At 48.1% G+C, this 18536-nt stretch overlaps 8 protein-coding genes across 8 annotated transcripts; 4 read left to right on the top strand and 4 right to left on the bottom strand.

Annotated features, from left to right (window-relative positions):
- Positions 1–1449: 1449 nt before the first annotated feature.
- DFJ58DRAFT_18823 (uncharacterized protein) lies at positions 1450–2156 on the bottom strand. The gene has a single exon (XM_041379119.1). The coding sequence runs from the start codon at positions 2028–2030 to the stop codon at positions 1638–1640; it is 393 nt and encodes a 130-aa protein (XP_041248890.1). The 5' UTR covers positions 2031–2156; the 3' UTR covers positions 1450–1637.
- Positions 2102–2840, top strand: DFJ58DRAFT_852212 (ribosomal protein L17). Its single transcript, XM_041393826.1, has 4 exons — positions 2102–2318; positions 2377–2447; positions 2497–2574; positions 2628–2840. The coding sequence occupies exons 1-4, from the start codon at positions 2138–2140 to the stop codon at positions 2673–2675; spliced, it is 378 nt and encodes a 125-aa protein (XP_041248889.1). The 5' UTR covers positions 2102–2137; the 3' UTR covers positions 2676–2840.
- Positions 2841–3987: 1147 nt separating this feature from the next.
- Positions 3988–5384, top strand: DFJ58DRAFT_837343 (uncharacterized protein; the record flags this gene model as incomplete). The annotated part of the gene is made up of 6 exons (XM_041392369.1): positions 3988–4143; positions 4196–4393; positions 4446–4535; positions 4585–4706; positions 4756–4886; positions 4927–5384. The coding sequence occupies 6 exons, from the start codon at positions 3988–3990 to the stop codon at positions 5382–5384; spliced, it is 1155 nt and encodes a 384-aa protein (XP_041248888.1).
- A 65-nt stretch (positions 5385–5449) lies between these two features.
- On the bottom strand, positions 5450–7416 carry DFJ58DRAFT_18688 (Metallo-hydrolase oxidoreductase). The gene is made up of 3 exons (XM_041379106.1): positions 6997–7416; positions 6481–6941; positions 5450–6421 (listed from the first exon to the last, which is right to left on the bottom strand). Exons 2-3 carry the CDS (start codon positions 6920–6922, stop codon positions 5811–5813), a joined length of 1053 nt encoding a protein of 350 aa, XP_041248886.1. The 5' UTR covers positions 6923–6941; positions 6997–7416; the 3' UTR covers positions 5450–5810.
- On the bottom strand, positions 7049–7318 carry DFJ58DRAFT_652871 (uncharacterized protein; the record flags this gene model as incomplete). Its single annotated transcript, XM_041381710.1, has 1 exon — positions 7049–7318. One exon carries the CDS (start codon positions 7316–7318, stop codon positions 7049–7051), a length of 270 nt encoding a protein of 89 aa, XP_041248887.1.
- Positions 7417–7426: 10 nt separating the features above from the next.
- On the bottom strand, positions 7427–8618 carry DFJ58DRAFT_763682 (thiamine pyrophosphokinase). Its single transcript, XM_041388630.1, has 5 exons — positions 8318–8618; positions 8199–8271; positions 8059–8154; positions 7867–8007; positions 7427–7822 (listed from the first exon to the last, which is right to left on the bottom strand). Exons 1-5 carry the CDS (start codon positions 8593–8595, stop codon positions 7589–7591), a joined length of 822 nt encoding a protein of 273 aa, XP_041248885.1. The 5' UTR covers positions 8596–8618; the 3' UTR covers positions 7427–7588.
- Positions 8619–8638: 20 nt separating this feature from the next.
- On the top strand, positions 8639–9769 carry DFJ58DRAFT_742133 (uncharacterized protein). The gene is made up of 2 exons (XM_041387178.1): positions 8639–8763; positions 8819–9769. The coding sequence occupies exons 1-2, from the start codon at positions 8716–8718 to the stop codon at positions 9725–9727; spliced, it is 957 nt and encodes a 318-aa protein (XP_041248884.1). The 5' UTR covers positions 8639–8715; the 3' UTR covers positions 9728–9769.
- A 1167-nt stretch (positions 9770–10936) lies between these two features.
- Positions 10937–13989, top strand: DFJ58DRAFT_763672 (Sodium/calcium exchanger protein-domain-containing protein). The gene is made up of 6 exons (XM_041388629.1): positions 10937–11868; positions 11934–12697; positions 12744–12921; positions 12996–13186; positions 13243–13344; positions 13394–13989. The coding sequence occupies exons 1-6, from the start codon at positions 11028–11030 to the stop codon at positions 13688–13690; spliced, it is 2373 nt and encodes a 790-aa protein (XP_041248883.1). The 5' UTR covers positions 10937–11027; the 3' UTR covers positions 13691–13989.
- Positions 13990–18536: the final 4547 nt, after the last annotated feature.

Below are 18536 nucleotides of genomic sequence, written 5' to 3'. Positions count from 1 at the left end.
TACATGTGCTACATTTCGGACGACTGGAGAAACATGAACGCTTCGCAGTTGTCCATTTCGTCCATGAAGTTATCTCCATGAAAAGCTTGCTCGCGCTCCAGCCTTACCCTAACCGTGAGTTACCGCATGCCATGATCTTTCACCGGGATATGGCTACGCACCTTCTTCGCCTCTCGATAAGTTGCACCGGCATGCTCAAACTGTTTTGTGTCAGTCCGGTAAAGGGAGTGCAAGTGTCACACCAAAGTTTAGTGAGTTGGACAAGGGATATCAATCATACATTTCACTGACGAAGTCATGTAGAATCTTATTTTAGTTTAGACAGCCTGAAAGAAGCTGAGCACACTCCATTGAAACACACTCGACTACCTTGCAAATGTTAACCCGTGACTTGGCACTTCAGCGACTGAAACGCGGCGTTCCAACGACGCTTGCATCTTTCGATGATCCTGAATATCAGGACGATCGCGCAACCGCACAACAAAATGTCCTTGCGGTCATCAGTCTCGTCCGGGAGACCAACTGCTTGGAACTGCTTCCTTGCGCCTATTACTACTGCTTTCGCTTGCCGACAAGTACAATTTTCGAGGGTAATGGTGGAATTGTCCTAGCCTCACCAGACATAACCGCTTGCATCCTCGGAAGAGACCAACTTCTGGATATGCAACGCCAGACAACTCACTCGTTTTTGTACACGATCCTGGAAGTATGTAACCTCTCAGTAGAAATGGGATTGGTCAGAAACGCGCGCGTGCACGTCGTCGTGCTGCATCGTCACTTTCTCAAAGTTCAACTCTCAATACATTTGAAAGCCACTCCATTCCCCGCATTCTATACAAACCGTCATGGACAGTGATTGAAGACAGTTTCCTCAGCGACCCGCATATGCAACTGCATTCAATGGATGTTAAGGTTTGACGCTAGCCTGAGCGCAAACCGTGCTCGACTTCCGGACTAACTTGAACCCCTTTGATCACGGTCCATTGTGCACAGCGTTGTCGAGAGTGAGAACGTGAAGAGACACTGTCTTATAGTATTTCCTGACTTGCTACTGTAAACACAATATATTGTCTTAGAGCCAACCGAAGGGGAGCCCTCATAAGTTATACTCAGCAATTGGGAGGCCTGTCTCTTCGAGTGCCTATAATATGAAATGGCCAGTTTCTAGGTCATACTCTACAGATTGACAATATGTACAATCGGATCCCCAGGTCTGCATCATGTACATTTCTCCATCATTATAATGCAGATACGCCAATGAAGCTGGAGGCAGGGAGGTGGGGCGAGGTCGGAGGCTGGCGCTTCACCCCTCGACATTCGATGTTGCCGAGACGTCGTTGTCTCGTAGTGGATCATTGGGAAATGTAAATAACCATGCGATCGTACGCCATCGTTCTGCACTCGGCGTGCCCTTGATCGATATCATTTACGATCTCCTCGTGGTCTGCACGCTGCACGTAATTTCGGGATGGATCGATTATAACTGGATGTGCCAAGCAGAACCATCGTTATGAATCACTGCTACATAGCGTGGCCTTGTATATATAGCTGGCGCTGCCCTAAGGATCTGTCACTAGTGTATCTCGACTGTGAGAGACAACTCCAACAAGTGCGAACTACCAAATAAAACATGACGCTTACAACCATGGTATCATATTCGTACGTCGGTGAATATAACAACACACTGTCAAAAAGGACATAAGCCACAGGGTATATATGACAATATGACTGTGTCGCTGAGTTAGGATTTGAGGAAGACCATTCTGAAACCCTTTTCTGGGGGTCAGATATTCGTCTTTCACGATTTCGTTTGTCTCCACAGCCCACGTATGCGGCCAGCAGCGCAGCTTGCGAGGCTGGACGCAGGCATGAGGAGTGCACACTGCAGGAGGCGTGGCATCATACTGGCGTAGAGGTACGAATAGACGACAGTGTGTCCGTCCGGAAAGTTCCGGTGTAACTGTACAGTTTGAAACTTTGGTGAGTGAGCATACCCAGGTGGTCGCGGTCACGCAAGATCCAGCAAGCATCGAGCAACCTACACAATGGCGAAAGATCGCGGTAGCTCTCCCATGTACATGTATGGCTCACATCTCATTCCCTAATTTCAGTTGGCTCTTCTGGAAAGAAATTCCGTATGACACTTGGTCTCCCTGTTGGTGCCGTCCTCAACTGTGCCGACAACAGCGGTGCCAAGTCACTATTCATAATCGAGCCTTATGGTTTCGGTGCACGATTGAACAGATTGCCTGATGCTGGTGTTGGCGACATGGTCGTTGCATCAGTAAAGAAGGGGAAACCTGAACTGAGGAAAAAAAGTGTGTATTAGCCCTGCACCTTATATCGATCAATTGTATTGATGAGATCAACTTGCAGCTATGCCCGCTGTTGTTGTCCGCCAACGTAAGGCATGGCGTCGGAGAGATGGTGTTTTCTTGTACTTCGAGGTACGAGACAATTTTGTTCGCATCATTAGATATGTAACCAATTCTACAGGACAACGCCGGTGTCATTGTTAACCCCAAGGGTGATATGAAGGGTTCGGTCATTGTCGGCCCTGTTGCAAAAGAATGTGTAGGTTTACATTTCAAAATGAGGGGGATTAGGTCTCTAACGCTAATCCTCAGGTTGACCTGTGGCCCCGTATTGCAGCTAAGGCCGGCTCCGTTGTATGATTTAGATATGGTGCAATCGCATTTTTTTCATCGTTTCACACGTTTATTGGTGACTATCGGGCAAGTCACTGTAGGCTGAGAAGTCTATTAGACAGTCTCGACATGTAGGACAGCGTTACTATCAATGGCCCATCTATTGCATCAATAGGCCTAGTAATGCAATTCTCCAGTTGTGAATGTATTCAACTGTGGAATTCGAAAAGAACGACTGTACATGCATACCAGTATGGCCGTCGTCAGTCACATCACATCTCACCACTTCTGTCTGCGTTTACTTTTGGACTCCAGCGTCACGAGTGCCTACCACCATATTGACTTTTTCAGTGTGCCCTTGATCTAAAGAAAACGCGTTGAGTGAATGTTATCCTCATCCACTTTGCGTACATCAAGCACTTAGCGATCATGGTATCTTTGGTTCGTGCAATTCAACCCCACTCGGCTCCCCGCGTTGTCACCCTCACTCATCCAGCTTGTGCAACACAGCGAGTCACTAGAATCGCTGGGGCGCCTCTTCATGTCAAATTCCTTCGAAGATGGTTGGTGGCTCTGCTTCCCTTCGGTTGGGTGACATGCCTAGTCTCTCGGCTCCGCCTTGCTCTTAGCTTCGGGCTGGTCTCCTCTTTCCGTGAGCACATACAAGCCATGGCCAGTCCTGTCTCCTTGCGTGCCCCGCATCAGAGCTATCTGCAGCATCCCCCCCTCCCCATGAGGGCCTATTTCACGCTCCCCCTCTTTTTGCTTTCTCCTGCGCCACACAAATTACCGATTTAAATCACTGAAAATTAATTCTAGGGACCCCCTATGGACGGAGAATGAGCCAGCCATTCTTACTTTCCACGCTACTCATCTAGTCAAAGGTTTCCACACTAATGCTCTCCTCCGAGTCTCTTACATTAAATGGCAACACGCCAGAAACGGTCTCATCCTTGCTTCGATGACGGAAATGTCATATTGGTCGCACAAGCAACCACCTTCCGTGTGCTCTCCCACTCCTCTCCTGTGTTCAAGGAAATGACCGGCTTCGCATGCTTTTCTCACTATAGGTGTTTTCTCCTGATGATGCTTGCTTGCTAAAACGTGAGGTTATGATAGATTGAGGCGCAGGCAGTGAAAGAAATGTGCGAGAGATAGAGAGCAGAAATTTAGGCCCAGGTCTCTAGAATCTATGTAGTTGTACGCAGTCCAGACTTAGTTTGCGAGTCATGTGACACCTATGTCACTTGTAGTTCATTTGAAGAATTGAAGTTGATAATCACAGTTGATTGAAGATCTAGACACTGTACTAATTCAACAGTAATTCACCCTTCCTTGGATGGCGCCAACTAACAAAGCCAGAGCAGCAGGTGTCAGCGCGAGTTCTTTCTTCGACCTCAAAGCAGAAATCGCAAAGAAAGAAGATGAATTTGCTCGGACCAAGGCTGCAGGAGGCAGTAAATACACGGTGGGAGGGGTCAAGAGGCCTGACAAGGTGAGTGAATACCGTAACTGACACGGGAGGCTTGAATACAAACATAACGTAGAAACCGACTGTATGGACTCGCTCCAATAAAGGCGTTCAAAATCGTGCCGCGCGCGACATAGAACTGGAAGAAGTCAGTAAGGTGACTATCGAGTCCGGGCGAGCTGTATTGGAGAGGAAGGCGAAAATCTACGAGAAACTGCGGAAGGGAAAATCTGGTGGCCTTACTGACAAGCAGTACGAGGCTTTGCTCGTCGATGTATGTATGCTTCATGCATCCGATGACAGGCTTGCTGATGTCCAGACTCTAGTTCGACTCTCGAGGACCTAGTGATCATTTTGAGTCGGACAGCGATGATATGGATGAATCATTGACGGTTCCTCAACAGCCTCAAGACGACGTAGGTACTCCTGATGGACCCTCTGGGATGATGCTCATATAATGCTTAGGATGACCCAATCATTGAATACGAAGATGAATTTGGAAGACAACGAACAGGACGCAGGTCCGAAATCCCTCGGCACTTACTTCCGCGTACTGAAGATACAGAACCAATACCGGATGAGGACAAGTAAGCTAAAGAGCGAATCCTCATCACCCTGGTCTTATTTTTTCTTCAGGGACGTCATTTACAATCCCGTCAATTACTTCCCAGTGTTCGAACCTTCCGCAGAGCGTATCCAAGCAGTTCAAGAGGCTTACTCGGAAGCCAATAATCCATTGTCTTCTCACCTACGATGCTTCAAAGGAGGTCCGCGCTAAAGGTGCTGGGCACTATCAATTTTCTGCAGACGAGGAGACGAGGAAACAACAAATGGAAGAACTGCGGTCAGCTAGGATGGAGACTGAGAAGACAAGACAAGACACCGGAGCAGTGGATCTTAAACCGGGAGAGGTGGAGGGCATGCGGGACGATAGCACTGGTGCGGGCGTGTCGAGGAGCAGGGCGATGGAGAAGCGGAAGAGAGACATTGAGGAAAGGCGAAAGATATTAGATGCGAAGCGGAGAAAGGTCAAAGGTGACGAAACCCCCGCAGGCCGAGGTTTTGAGCCCGATACTTCACAAACTGTGACGTTGGAAGTGCAGGACACATCTGAACCGTTTGCGGCGCTGGAGAGGCAGGTAACTGATGCTTCGGACCGACCCAACAGAAAAGGCAAGCAGAAAGGGACTAATGACTCGGAACCAAAGACAGAGGCAGACGACTTCTTGGCCCAGTTAGAGCGGGAAATATTAGGAGGTCGTTAACCACCAGTTCATACCCTTATCGGTGAGTTAGTTTTTATTGGTCAGTCATTTGTGCTCATTGAGTATCTAGCTTTGACTTTTCGCGATATCATGAGGTTGTCGTAGACCTCCGAATTGCGCCAGGACGTGACTAGGACTAATAAACCAGTCACTTATATCACTCTTATGGAGGAAGGTACTACTACGAAGTAGAACTTTGGATCACCTGCTACACAAAGTCCGTCGTAAACAACGCTCGCGCTCATTGCCTCCAGTTGATGTACTTCTGTGCAACAAATCGGATCGTTATATGCACATGCTGACACTGATATATATAACCAGCAAACAACGCCCCCGCTTGTGTAATTTGATACTCGAACTACAAGTGTAGTGTTTCTAGCACCATGAAGTCTACCATGTAGTCCAACAGCCTTATTTTTGAATCCATCACGCCACTGCTTCACCCTTTGCTTCGAGAACCAGCCTCTCGGGGCAAATCAAAGAGAATCGACCCTTGTCCTCCTTAAATTCCACACACCACGTCCCCCGACGCAAATAACGTCTCTTCAGTGGCTCTTCGCCAGAGACAACGTTCTCCATGAACTTCCTACACGTCCTAAGCACCTCAAGTGCAGGACGGAGAGCAGTAGCGTGCCCGCAGTTGATCATCACATTTTCAGCATCGGGTTGCGTTTTTACGAGCTCGATGAGTTGATCCATGGTGGAGAACCACACGGGTAAAGATCCCCCGCTTGGAAAGATGATGGGATCATCTTCATATAGAGTGTCCCCGACGTATAGCATTTTCTCGTCTGCATCCCACAAGGCAAGCTCGTCAGGAGTGTGCCCAGGGGTATGCAAGACTGTGAGACCCATAGATAAACTTGACGATGAGGTGATCTCATGTAGGTGCGGTACCAAAGTAAGCTCGTAGATCGGGGTTCGTAAGCCTAGAGCATTGCACTCTGAGCTTACAGGGAAGTTCTCTGGAGAGACGAAGGTAGGCGAGTGGCCTGAGCCGAGAATGGGGCTGTCGGTGGCGAATGGTTCCACGCCAACTTTAAGTTCCAGGGAGTGATCAGCAGGTCGACGAAGCTGTATCAGAAAGAACACCTACGAATGTGATCGTAATGGCAGTGGCTTTCCACCACGATATACTTCATCTTTCCTCCTTCATTAAGAGGCTTTCCGTTGTTATCAGGAACATCAACGGTCTCGATGAACTCTCTCAAGCTCTTCAGACCGATCTCCGGATTATGTGTAGCCCCACCACATCCTGTGTCCATGATGAGGATGGTCTTAGCGGATGGGACTACCTTGACATAGATGAATGGGTGTTCATTGAAGATGTCATCCCATTCGACGATCAAGAAAGTAGTCTGCGTCAGGCGTCGAGCAGTGAACGCTGGCAATTGCTTGTTCTCTAAGCTGGCGCCTTTCTCCATATCGTCCGTCATCAAATGAGACTTGGAATGTAGTCTTCGATGTGTTTCCGGGTAGAGAAATACAAAGAGAACACCAGCTAAAAAGAACAGTACTGATTCTAGGCTTGAGCTCATCCTGTGGGGAACTTGATCGCTGAAAGCAAAAGCACGATGAGAAGATTGTGGTCTTATCTTTGAAGTATACTCACCTGCAATGTACCACGAGACTTCTGAGAGATATTTCTGGTGATCTTATGATTCTTATCCACCTGACACAGGGCAGATGATAGCGACTTCTTCTCCTCCCTTTAATATTACCCCTTCAACATTGTCCACCATCTCGGCGTTGACGCTCCATTGGCTAGACTCAAGGATCTTGTCTAGGCCGACGTCTGGGTGCAATGACGCCAATAAACCGCTCAATGAGGAGAGTGGGTATTGCGAGGCAGGGAGGGTGACCGATTGTTCCGTCAAGCCAGTTGCTGTTGACGCAGCAGCAAAGTAGAGAACAGTGATTCCTGGTTGGCTCATAATGGTTGGCTCTGACCTAGTCACGGTCTTCCCAAGGCAGACCTTTGTAGCCGAATGATCTTAAGATCTCTACTAATAGCTCTGTCAGGACCATAAGGTCCAGGAACGTGCTGAATCACGGCCGCCTTCTCGAGTATCGACCAGGGCCCTATCAAATCCCCACAATATTCTAAGCGAGTACTATAAGGAACTACAGTATAGCATAGCATACTCTAGCATATCTAAGATACGAGTCTAATTATGCAAATAATGTAGGAGTAGCATATATTCTTAGTGGTCCCTTAACTCTACACACCACCAGATTGGCTTCGAGGTCTTGATCGCGACGTCTTGTCCTGGCACGAGATGATTTGACGTGGACATAAGTCCATCAAATGATGACTCCGTGTTGTCCAAGTTCCACCGCAGTCCAGTCGTCGTCAGGATGGTTGAGTCGATGCCGACAGGGAGGAGTCCACACGTTTGTCCTAACACGTCATGGTTGATGTGGATGAGATGTTCACCCTGAAATAGTGAGATACAGCACTTGAAAAAGGAGCACGACTCACTTCATTAAGGACCCATCCTACATTATCGTCGGTGACTGTGAAGACGCGTTTGCGGGTCTTGCGAAGTTTATGGAGGTATGATAGTGTATGTACAGTCTGATCCAACCTTCCGGAGAGACCTCCCAGAATCACAATCTCGAACTGTTCGGGAAATGAAATTTTCAAATTGAACCAAAAAAAAAAAGGTTTTACCTCCTGCCCAGTTAAACGTTCTTTCTCTTCTAGTGCTTGCACACATTTCATGAGATCCGTAGAATTTTGGTCGGAATCGTAGATTACTGGTACATCCTGGGGGACTGTTGAGACAGTGTCGATCAAAACACAGGCCTTACCAGTGAAGTGTAGTACGATTTAACATCATCTCGCAAAGAGTCGAGATCACCCTTCACCATATCAGGGAGGAACCTGTGACGTCACTAGCCATACACGCGAGACTCGAAACTAGACTTACAAACTTCGAAGGTTTGCATCACCGCTTGCACCCAAGACATCATATAAACGATTAGCGCCCCCGTCGGCGCAAGAACGCCATTCGGACGCGGCCCAGAGGGTCTTTAACAATTTGACACTAAAAGGTTGATTTAGAATGATAAGTGCTCGCGAGACATTGAGGTTTTTGGAAGCTCGCGGGTCCAAGAATTGAGTGCACCATTCTACGACCATGGCAGTAGAGAAGGTAGGCAGGATCCGAAGCTGTTCAAGTCCATGGCAGTTACGTTGATATCCCATGACCCTACATCGGGAAATTGTACTTACAATGAACCGAACCGTGAGAACTTTGACTGAGCTTGCCAGACGGAGCCTCTGAGACTCAACAGCATCGGGTCATCGACTCGGAGCACCACGGCGATGTCAGACACAAGTCCCCTCGCGCAAAGCAACGAGTACATACTCCAGGTATCTCTTTAATGTTTGTAGTCTAACTCGTGATTAATGAGTTTTTGATTTTCAGTCAGCACTGGAGACTGCCTTCCAGCACACGGACACTGCGCCTAAATCTGCTACTTCTATTCCGGCCGCTCCTACATCACTCTCAGATGCACCTGCAGTAACTTTGGAGGTCCCAGAAGGTTCTGAAACGGTCGAAGAAGACGCATGGAAGGGAGAATATGAGGCTCAGGTAGAGGAATGGCGTGCTCAGTCAGCCGAAGCTCGTGCCAAAGCAGAGCGCGAGCGCGCACGGTGGGAACAGATTAGGATACGTGAAGCAGAAGAACGGCAAGCGCTCGGCCAGGAGCCAGAAAACTGGGATGCATTGGGCTCCCATATTACGTCCTCATTCGCCGCTGCAAGCGAAGTACTGGCTTCTTCGTCTGCTTCTCTAGCCTCGACATCCCTTGCGGATTCTGGGCATCTTGTTAGTGAACAAAAGGGCCCGTCGAGTCATTTACAGGCCTCTCAACATCTTAAGACGGATAGCGGGTCTCCGTCGCAGAAATGGGAGCATATAGATTCGTCTCCCACTTCTTCCTATCCATCTATGTCGTTTCCCGAGACTTCTATTCCCTCGTCACCTTCTCCGCCGCATTTTTCACTTCAACAAACCACAGGACGTGATAAACCTCAGGAGCAACATTCTGCAGAACGCAAGCCCTCCAACGTGCCACCCTCCACCATCCCATCCTTGCTTGACAGTACAATCGCGCCACGGACACGAATGAATTTGCTCCTTACCTCTCTTGCGATCAACTTATTACTTCCTTTTGTAAATGGGGGTGATGCTAGGTTTTGGAGAAATATTTGCCAAGAACGTCCTAGTGGGGTGGATGGGGTGGAAGTCGCAGAGCGGTCGCACTGCTGCGAATGTTGGTGTTCGGAGATGATCCCTGTCTTGGTAGCGTGCATGCACACTATGTACTGATCACTGGAAATGCTCTTGAATATACACACTTCACTTTCACACAAGCAGTCGCAATAACGCGTTTCTTGTATTTCATCGTGCCCGCAAAAGTATTTTGGCTTGTCTGCATGTGCTTTGATCCGGTGCGCTTGCTCATTTATGTCTCTGACATTTGAGTTCAATCTTACTTCACAGATACATAAGTACTGCTGCGGCTTAGTTGCTTCTTTGCAAGACGTTCTAGAAGCACTTTATCTTTGGGACGTGGAATGGTAGCACCCCAATGTGGGCCTGCGACCCAACCTCACGTCTTTCGTGCGTTTATCATTCAGACTAACCTTTTGGTACCAGATTCTTAAAGACCCCCTGGCCGCCTGCAAATGGTGTTTGATGACAGAGTTGCCCTTCGTTTACATAATGCCTTGGGCATAGCAGCTGGTGGCTCTGACCTTGGGGGTTTGTCAATCTACCTTGCGTGTAGTCCTTCAGATATCGGTGTAAATTCCTCCCTGGTGCGGCGAACGACCAATTTGATTCTGACTGTGAAACATGCTGCATATCAGGCATGGCATCCATGTTCTAATCAACGATTTCTTCAAGCGGTCCCCCAGAATGTACCAGTAACCCATGGTTGCAAACGCGCCTGCATACGGACACCGGTAAAAACGTGGATAGCTCCTGGATGAAGTGCCAATGAATCGACATTAATGTTCAGAACCTATGTCTCAAATTGTCTTCAGGGCAAACATCTTATTTCATATGTAGGTCCGTCCGTCCCAGTCAAGCATACTACTAATCAGCGCAGTACTGCCCGCCTTGCTGACCTCTTTGAATGTTGGCTGCATTCTGGGAATGATCATCACTTAATACTACACAGGAACGACTATCTCACGGTAAGCAGGCGATTCAATGTCTAAATGGCACCTATGAACATGACTGAAGAATGCCTTGGTGGGCATGGGGCGGGCAAATTCATTGTGACACGCACTGGCAGCGTTCAACATGCCTTTCGGTACTGATGATATGAGAGCTAGCCTCTCCCGGAGATGACGATGATACCTGGCTGATTTCTTCAAGAGCTAGAACATATGTCAGATGTCTACACAGCGCGTGACCCCGAGTAGCTGCGCAATTTAGAAGTTCGAACATATCAAGTACTGAGCTCGAGGCTAAAAAAATGCAAGTTTGTAGGAAAGTAGGACAATTTTGATTGAAGTGGTACATAAATATAAATGAAGGGCACGAGGTTCAAGTGCGTCAGACGTTGGAGTTGGAGTCTTGGAACGCCCAACTCAGCTCTGTCTTGTTTTGTCTTTCTACCATGTCTAGCGCAGGGGCAAAGGCTGTCTTTGTTACATGCCTCGTTATCAACGCAGTTCTGTGGTCACAGAGCCGATATGGCCAGTCTTACCAAGACCAGTCTCTGCAGTCCCTGTGGAAGCGGAATGGCCCAACGCTGACGACAACTACAGAGAAGAACTGCTCTCCTCTATCCTATTCGGACCTTTCGTTACAATGTGCACATGTTATCGAGTCATGTCCGTCGCCTGAGACGTTCCTAAGCATTCCGTACTTGTCCCACTACTTCTGCGCTCCCCCACCCTTCCGACCTCTGATTTTCGCTGGATTGGTCATCTGGCTCCTGTTTCTATTCAGCACACTTGGAATATCTGCATCTGATTTCTTCACTCCAAACTTGGCGACCATTGCAACCTTCCTAGGTCTCGATGAAAACGTTGCTGGTGTCACCTTTCTCGCATTCGGAAATGCCTCCCCGGATGTGTTCAGCACTTTCTCCGCTATGCGTGCAAACTCAGGAAGTCTTGCCATCGGAGAGCTGCTTGGAGCTGCCTCGTTTATAGTAAGCGTCGTGGCAGGCAGCATGTGCATCATCAAGCCATTTAAGGTTGACCGAACCCCATTCCTAAGGGACGTCGGCTTCCTCACCCTTTCTGTCGTTGCGCTGCTCGTGATACTCCACGATGGCGACATCAGAGCGGGAGAGTGCGCATCGTTGGTAGCCATGTACGTGTGTTATGCCGTAATTGTCGTCGTGGGGAGCTGGTGGGAGCGGCGGCGCGATCGAAGGGAGAAGCTTGAAGCCCTCATTCGAGCAGAATACGGCGAGGATGAAACTATAGTAGAACCATATCAAGATGTAGGTGCGTGTCTATTCTATCCCTTCACTCCTACCATTCTATGTTCGTTCATCCCTGAATACATGCAGTTGCCCCTCCCACCAATACGCTTACCGTGCCTCTCTCGCCACCGACACGACACCGGGCATCGTCGTGTCCCCAACCCCCACGACTTGCACTCCCAACACCTTCACAAACTCGCGCACTATCATCCTCTTTCCATGCACAGCCCCCTAGCAGGGAGCGTACTCCCTCGCCCCTGAGTTCACCCCACCTCTCACAGATGCCGTCCTTCTCGCTGGTCGGGGCGCTCGAATTCAGGCAGGTGGTGGCAAGCCTTCAGGCGCACGCCACTTCCAGCAGCTTGTCCATCTTCGACAGTCCCATCACCCCCTACGCGGGTGGCCACTACCACCGACGTGGTGGGAGCCATGCAAGCCGTACTCCATTGAGCGAGGAGGACCCCTGGGACGCAACGTTAGGAGGACTGCCTCTGAACGAACGCAGTCCGAGGCTGCTTGTGAATGATATCATCTCAGAGGGTCATGAGCCATCGCAATCATCGTCAGCGATCGACGTGCAAGTACACGCTTCTACTTCAATATCACCCATTCCATCCATTTCGCACACCCCTGCATCACCAACGGACACCGCGTCCACTACGACGACAGAAGTGGAGCCGTACGTTCCTCCCTCGAAACTCAAGCGTGCATGGCGGGTCGTGAAAAAGACGTATTACATCCTTTTCCCTGCGCTGCATCACTTCAGAGAAAAGAATGCACTAGGGAAAATAGCGAGTCTGCTTGCCGCGCCTGCGGTAATGGCGCTCACGTTGACTCTACCTGTGGTCGTGGTCCCATATGACTCTAATGGATCTGCATCGGAGAAAATGCACTAAGCGCCATCATAATGCCGGGGAAGATGGCCGGTTGATGGACTTTGAGGAAGACGGCATCGAACGTGCGTTGATTGCGGAGGAAGTGATGCAGCAGGATCTCCACGAGATCGAGTTTAATAAATGGCTGATGGCTGCACAATGTGTCCTAGGCCCTTTATTTTGTTTAGGGGTGTTATTCCGTGCGTATGTTTTCTCTTTGCCCACTTCCCTTTTGTATTTTGAGTGTGAGCTGGCTGTTGATCATTTGATTTAGATGATGCGGATCACTTGATGTTCCTTGCGTTAGGAACAGCTGTGTGTGGACTTGCGGTTGCTGCGCTTGTGCTCGTGTTTGCGGATGGTAGAAACCACCCTACCGCACGTATGGCTCGGTGTAGTATGGGTTTCTTGGTTGCGATCGCATGGATCATGGCAATCGCTGATGAGGCTGTCAATGTGTTGCAGGTTCGTTCTATATTTTTCTCCTATCACACCTTCCGTCGTACCGATGACCTACACAGACATTCGGTTTCATCTTTGGACTCTCGGATGCCATAATTGGCTTGACGATCTTCGCAGTAGGCAACTCCCTCGCGGATCTCGTAGCAAACATGAGCGTAGCTGTAAGTTTACTTCCTTTCCCCCCACCGGCCCACCTGACCCAGCCTTCAGGTCTTCGCCCCAATCATGGGCTTCTCAGCATGCTTCGGCGGGCCCATGGTCAACATTCTTCTTGGAGTCGGCATCTCTGGCTCCTATGTGATTTCACAAGCTGGTGGCGAGCCATACCCACTACATTTGGCACCTACGCTCATAAGCAGTATACTTGGCTTGCTGACACTGCTCATTGCAACGCTGGTAATCGTCCCGCTGAACGGGTACGTACTGACTCGCACGTGGGGATTCTGTTTAGTTGGCGCGTATTTCGCGGTCATGGGAATGAATATATGGGTGGAGCTGGTGTGGTAGATGACTAATGGATGGTAAGAGGATCCATATACTTGGAGTTTGATTCTGACAGTCGGTATTTGGGACTTAGTGTTGAACGTGTTAACTTAAATCTATACCTGCATATGATGTCGCAGTGCTTTGATAGCCGCTAACTCTGCATGATGTATCCATACGTTCAAATTGTCGATGTAGTATCCAGGAATGGTTTTAACAATCATGCTCACGGCCTTATCTGCTTCATAGTATCCATGGAGCGTGGACAGACAGATCGTCTTGTATGAATGCCTTGTAGTCCTCTTTGAACACGTCAATCACCTCTATCATGAACACTTCCATACACCTTTATCCAATCTTCATCAAGATGAATAGCGCGAGAAACGTCCATGTCTTTGGATCATGACAACCATGCAAGGAGCTAACAGGTGACCCATTCGGTTATATTTCGAGCCAGCGCTGTGGACGTGTGACCATTGTCACCAAGTATACATGGTTTGATCTAGTCCTCATTTCTCGCAGCGCTTTCCGTGCAATCATTCTTGCACCAGTGACTGCAGCCGTACTTCCATCGATTGAAACACTTGGGTTGGTAACGACAAATAACATAGCTACCATGATTGCGGTTCTTGGATATGGTGGAGTACTGTCGTAGAACACCTGCAGTCACCGAGTCTTATGATGGCACATAGGCTTATCGTTCTTACTATTCGGTATGGGGATCGCATGAGAGCCTGGGTGGATGTTGGATATACCGTGATGGATGCGTAATCAGTTAACCAGACTTGAGTGGTGTTATCTTGCCCTCGCATCCAGTTCGAAAGCGGACACGACAACAGGCGTGACAATCAAGGGCCTTTTATTTATCTTTGGGCATTGTATACGCTTACTTCTACTGTCAAATATGCATTGGAATACCAAATAAGTATCACAGCTAAACTTCGAACAACGGTTTCAGGCCCTCCTCGGAAGAGTACCCGACAAATGTTTGATTGCTTGAAGCCTTTCCAGTGCTACACATCGCCCAAAATTGACACATCGCCGCCCTCCTGGAAAACGATTGGAAGCATGTCGATTCCTGCATCGGAGTCGGTTACGAGGTTAGCATCATATTCTCGAATGCTAAGAATGAGGCGTGGTCCCAGCACAAACATCTGCGCGATTGACGCAAATTCAAGCAGTCCAGCGTAGACATCAGATCCCACTGAAGATGAATCCTACGGATACGGTGAACAATGATGACCAGCAGATGCCAATAAGTAAAGGATCGGCGTACCAGGATCCCTGGAGAGAGAAAACCGAGTTGGAAGCAAGAAGCAGCGACAAAGCTTGCACGTCCGGAACTTCAGCTTAGAGATAACCCCGTTTGAAATGATGAGCTCACCTAGCAAAGTAAATCACGTGAGCTTTTATCAACACCGAGAAACAGTCCCCCATTGTCCATCCAGTCAACGGGCGGCGGAGTGTACGGAAGTATTTAACAGAAATCCAAACTGCAAGACACAGTGCGAGGACCTCCCATACAGTGTAGAGTATCCACGCCAAGGAGTCCAAAAGTCCGGCGTCTCCCTCATAGTCATAAGTGCACTGATAGGTGCCGGAAAGGACGAACTGCTCTGTATGTCTGATGAGCCTGGTGCACTTAAGTCTTTCGGCCATAATTTCAGCTTACCTCCCACAGTGTATCTGTCTCCTATCACGCCGATCACTCCGCAGGTGATCGTGATAGCCAGGAGGATTGAGACGAGAAAGGCAAGCATCTCTCTGGATCGCTGATACATTGCATGTAACCGAGTGGTAATGATGACTTGCATGATGTTTCGGTCAAGTCAACATCATTTGAGGTATCGTAGCTCAGTAGCTCACCTCCCAGCATTGCATTCACGACCACAGTCATCCAAGTTAGTGCAGAGTACATAATGTTGCCTGAAAATTCCCAGCGAGCGATGAGCTTCGGAAGACAAACATTCGAAACAAACTCACAGCTATCGCTGTCATTATATTGAATCAGCAGGTAAGCAACTCACTCACCCCTATACAGGAGTGTGGTTGTTTGAACGGGGATAGCAAGCTTTTGTGCAGAGTACTCACTGCATCTGTCACCGAGACTGTCGGAAGACTTTCTGTATACAGCCAGTCAGAAGCAACAAACATAGTGTATATGAGACATACGCAGCATGAAAATTCTGATTGTGAAAGATGTCTTATTAGCACAGCGCTGACTTGCTGGTCTCGTAAAAAAACATACACCGCGTATGGCATTCCAAGGTAGCGCACCTAGAATGTTTTGAAGTAAGCAAAACTGGCCAACTGCGCTCATAACACAATGCACGTACACCGAGATATAGAAGAGTCGCGAGAGACCAACGTTTCCTCTGCCCCAGACTTGGTTGGATGTTGTTTTCTAATATGGGACTCTGCTCACCCAGACCAGTTCAAACTAGTATAAAACCATTATCGATGAGATGGTTACCCCGGCAATAACATCAACCTACCTCTTGTCCGGATACGAGTGCTGAAAATATCATGAGAAGATCAGCAGGTTTCTTTAATGATATTATCTTGCTCACCCCAATCGTATATCACTGCAGCACAGGAGGCGACTGTAAAATCACATTCAAGGTTAGAACGTCACCGACATCATTCCACTGAATCTCCACGAACCTACGAAATAGCTATAAAATTGATTTGATTTGATTAGCGGCCACCAACTGGGATCACTTGAGACTACAGTCATATTCGGAGGATAGATACAAGCGAGTGGTGAACCTGCCGTAAGGAGGCATGCGTGGTAGATATGGGACCCTCCAGTGTTTTTATCACCGAAATAGGCATGATGAGGATGTAATTTGACCCTGCTTTGATTGACATGAGATTGACACATGAAAGAAAGTAAAAAAAAGTCGACCCGTTCGACAATACAAAATATGTTCGGCTGTGTGACGCGGGATGTTTGAACACCGCATAATAAGCTCAAAAAGGTGTTCATGATTTCGGGTAGTTCAAGTTGGTGACAATGACACTCTCGAGATGTTCTTGCCATACTTGTATTAGCTCAGGGGTTCCATTAGTAAATAATGGCGTTCATCAGTCTAACGTTAGGCATGATAAGATGGTGGAAAAGCCTGCCGTTTCAGTAATTCTCAACGAGTATCAAACTCTCTACCTCGCATGCCGGAATCTGGTGACCGCAACAGCTCATGTGAGGTCTCGTAACAAGGCCACACGCTGCCAGCTTAACCTAAAATGATACTTGAAAACTGACATCAGTCTAAACATACCGAACAGATGACTCACATCTCCCACTGCCCCTGCAACGCCTCAAGGCAGACGCACCGATGTACAAATCCCTCAAATGTGTACCTTCCTCACAAGTCTTCAGCATTTGTCGCCTCTCTGAGCTGTGGTCACGAGAGCACAGAAATAAGGTAATGACATGCGATTCTGATGATGCAAAAGGCACTGCGCTAAATTCGTCATACAGTTGATGCATCAGCGTTGTATCAATTAGCACAGGCTGGTGAAACACCCCGCCATATACGAGACCACCCCTGGTTGAAAATAGAATGGGAAGGCCGAAGAAAAAGACAGAGATGCCTGCATGACCGCACGCCATCGGAGGAAAACCGACTTCTTGTTCTTCGTTGATCTTCTCCTGTCCCAGCTTGATATATACACTAGGACGTTATGAGTGTATCAGAGACATGAAGAAGCAAAGAACACACTGCAAGATTTCCACAGGAATACTACAGGAGACTACGGGTGGGCACAAAGGCTGTGCAGTAGTTTCAAGTTTATGGTTCCAACCTCGTCCACAAAGAATCACGGCCCAAGCCTCCCCTTGTCATCATAGCGCGTGCTGTTTGTTTGTAGGTTCTGAGTGAAATCAGAACAAGTCACGTATTGATGTCAGTAGCGTACCGCTTTCACTGACCTCCCAAAAATCTTTGTGATCAGGTCACTGAAGTTGATCAAGAACGCAAAGCCCTTTTATACGGACCCAAGCATCACATTATACACCTACTTATACTTGATACACGGGCATCCAGAAATGCAGAGGGTCGGGAGTATTGACTGGACTGGCTAGCTTTATTGAAAACCTCAATGCTAGTGCCAGGATCCTGCTTGCCAGTGAATATCGACGATGGTAGTATGAGCAGACAAAGTGGTGCGGAGGTATTTATTTGTGAGCGTATTTCAAAATTCGGGACACATGTGTGAAACTTGAAGCTTTGAAGGAGCTTGAGACTTTAAATCTGGAGTCCGAGTCTGTGTCCCAGTTACGATTACACATTTTCGACTGAGCAAAGTTGAGTTGCAACCTGTTGGAACAAAATGACTTATCACTAAAGCTTCCGCGATTCGCGGACAAATAATAGTGGTAGTCAGAGTGGACGATTTTGAGGTGATTCGGCCTGCGATTTCGAAAACGATTTTGGACGCTGAGAATCGGATTTGATGTCGAATCGTGCTGAATCGTCGAAGCGCCTCTGGAGGCGCTTCACGCGATTCTGAATCGGATTTTAGCTGTACCCCTCTTATTTTACAATACAAATGTCTAATTAAATAGACTTATCCCGCAAGCAAGCACCTGAGCACCCTCTCCGCAGTCGAGCAGCATGGCACCCAAAAGAAAAGGCGTCCGACAAGCATCTCCATTGACTTGGAAAGCTCAAAAAAGCACTCGTAAAAGAGGCGAAAAAAGCACAGTCATGATCAATAATATCAAGTGCGTGAAATATATCAGAAAACAGATGAAACATATGTATAACTCACCTTAGGAACTGTCAGTTTTAGTATACGTACCTATTTACGAATCCAACCAGAATCGCGTTGAGAATCCGTTCTCGCTGCGGGGTGTTCAAAGTGG

Source organism: Suillus subalutaceus (genome assembly GCF_016647625.1).
Source record: "Suillus subalutaceus strain FC151 chromosome Unknown DFJ58scaffold_10, whole genome shotgun sequence".
Taxonomy (NCBI): Eukaryota; Fungi; Basidiomycota; class Agaricomycetes; order Boletales; family Suillaceae; genus Suillus; species Suillus subalutaceus.
Note: the sequence above shows the minus strand (reverse complement) of the source record. Positions and strands in the feature narration are given on the sequence as shown.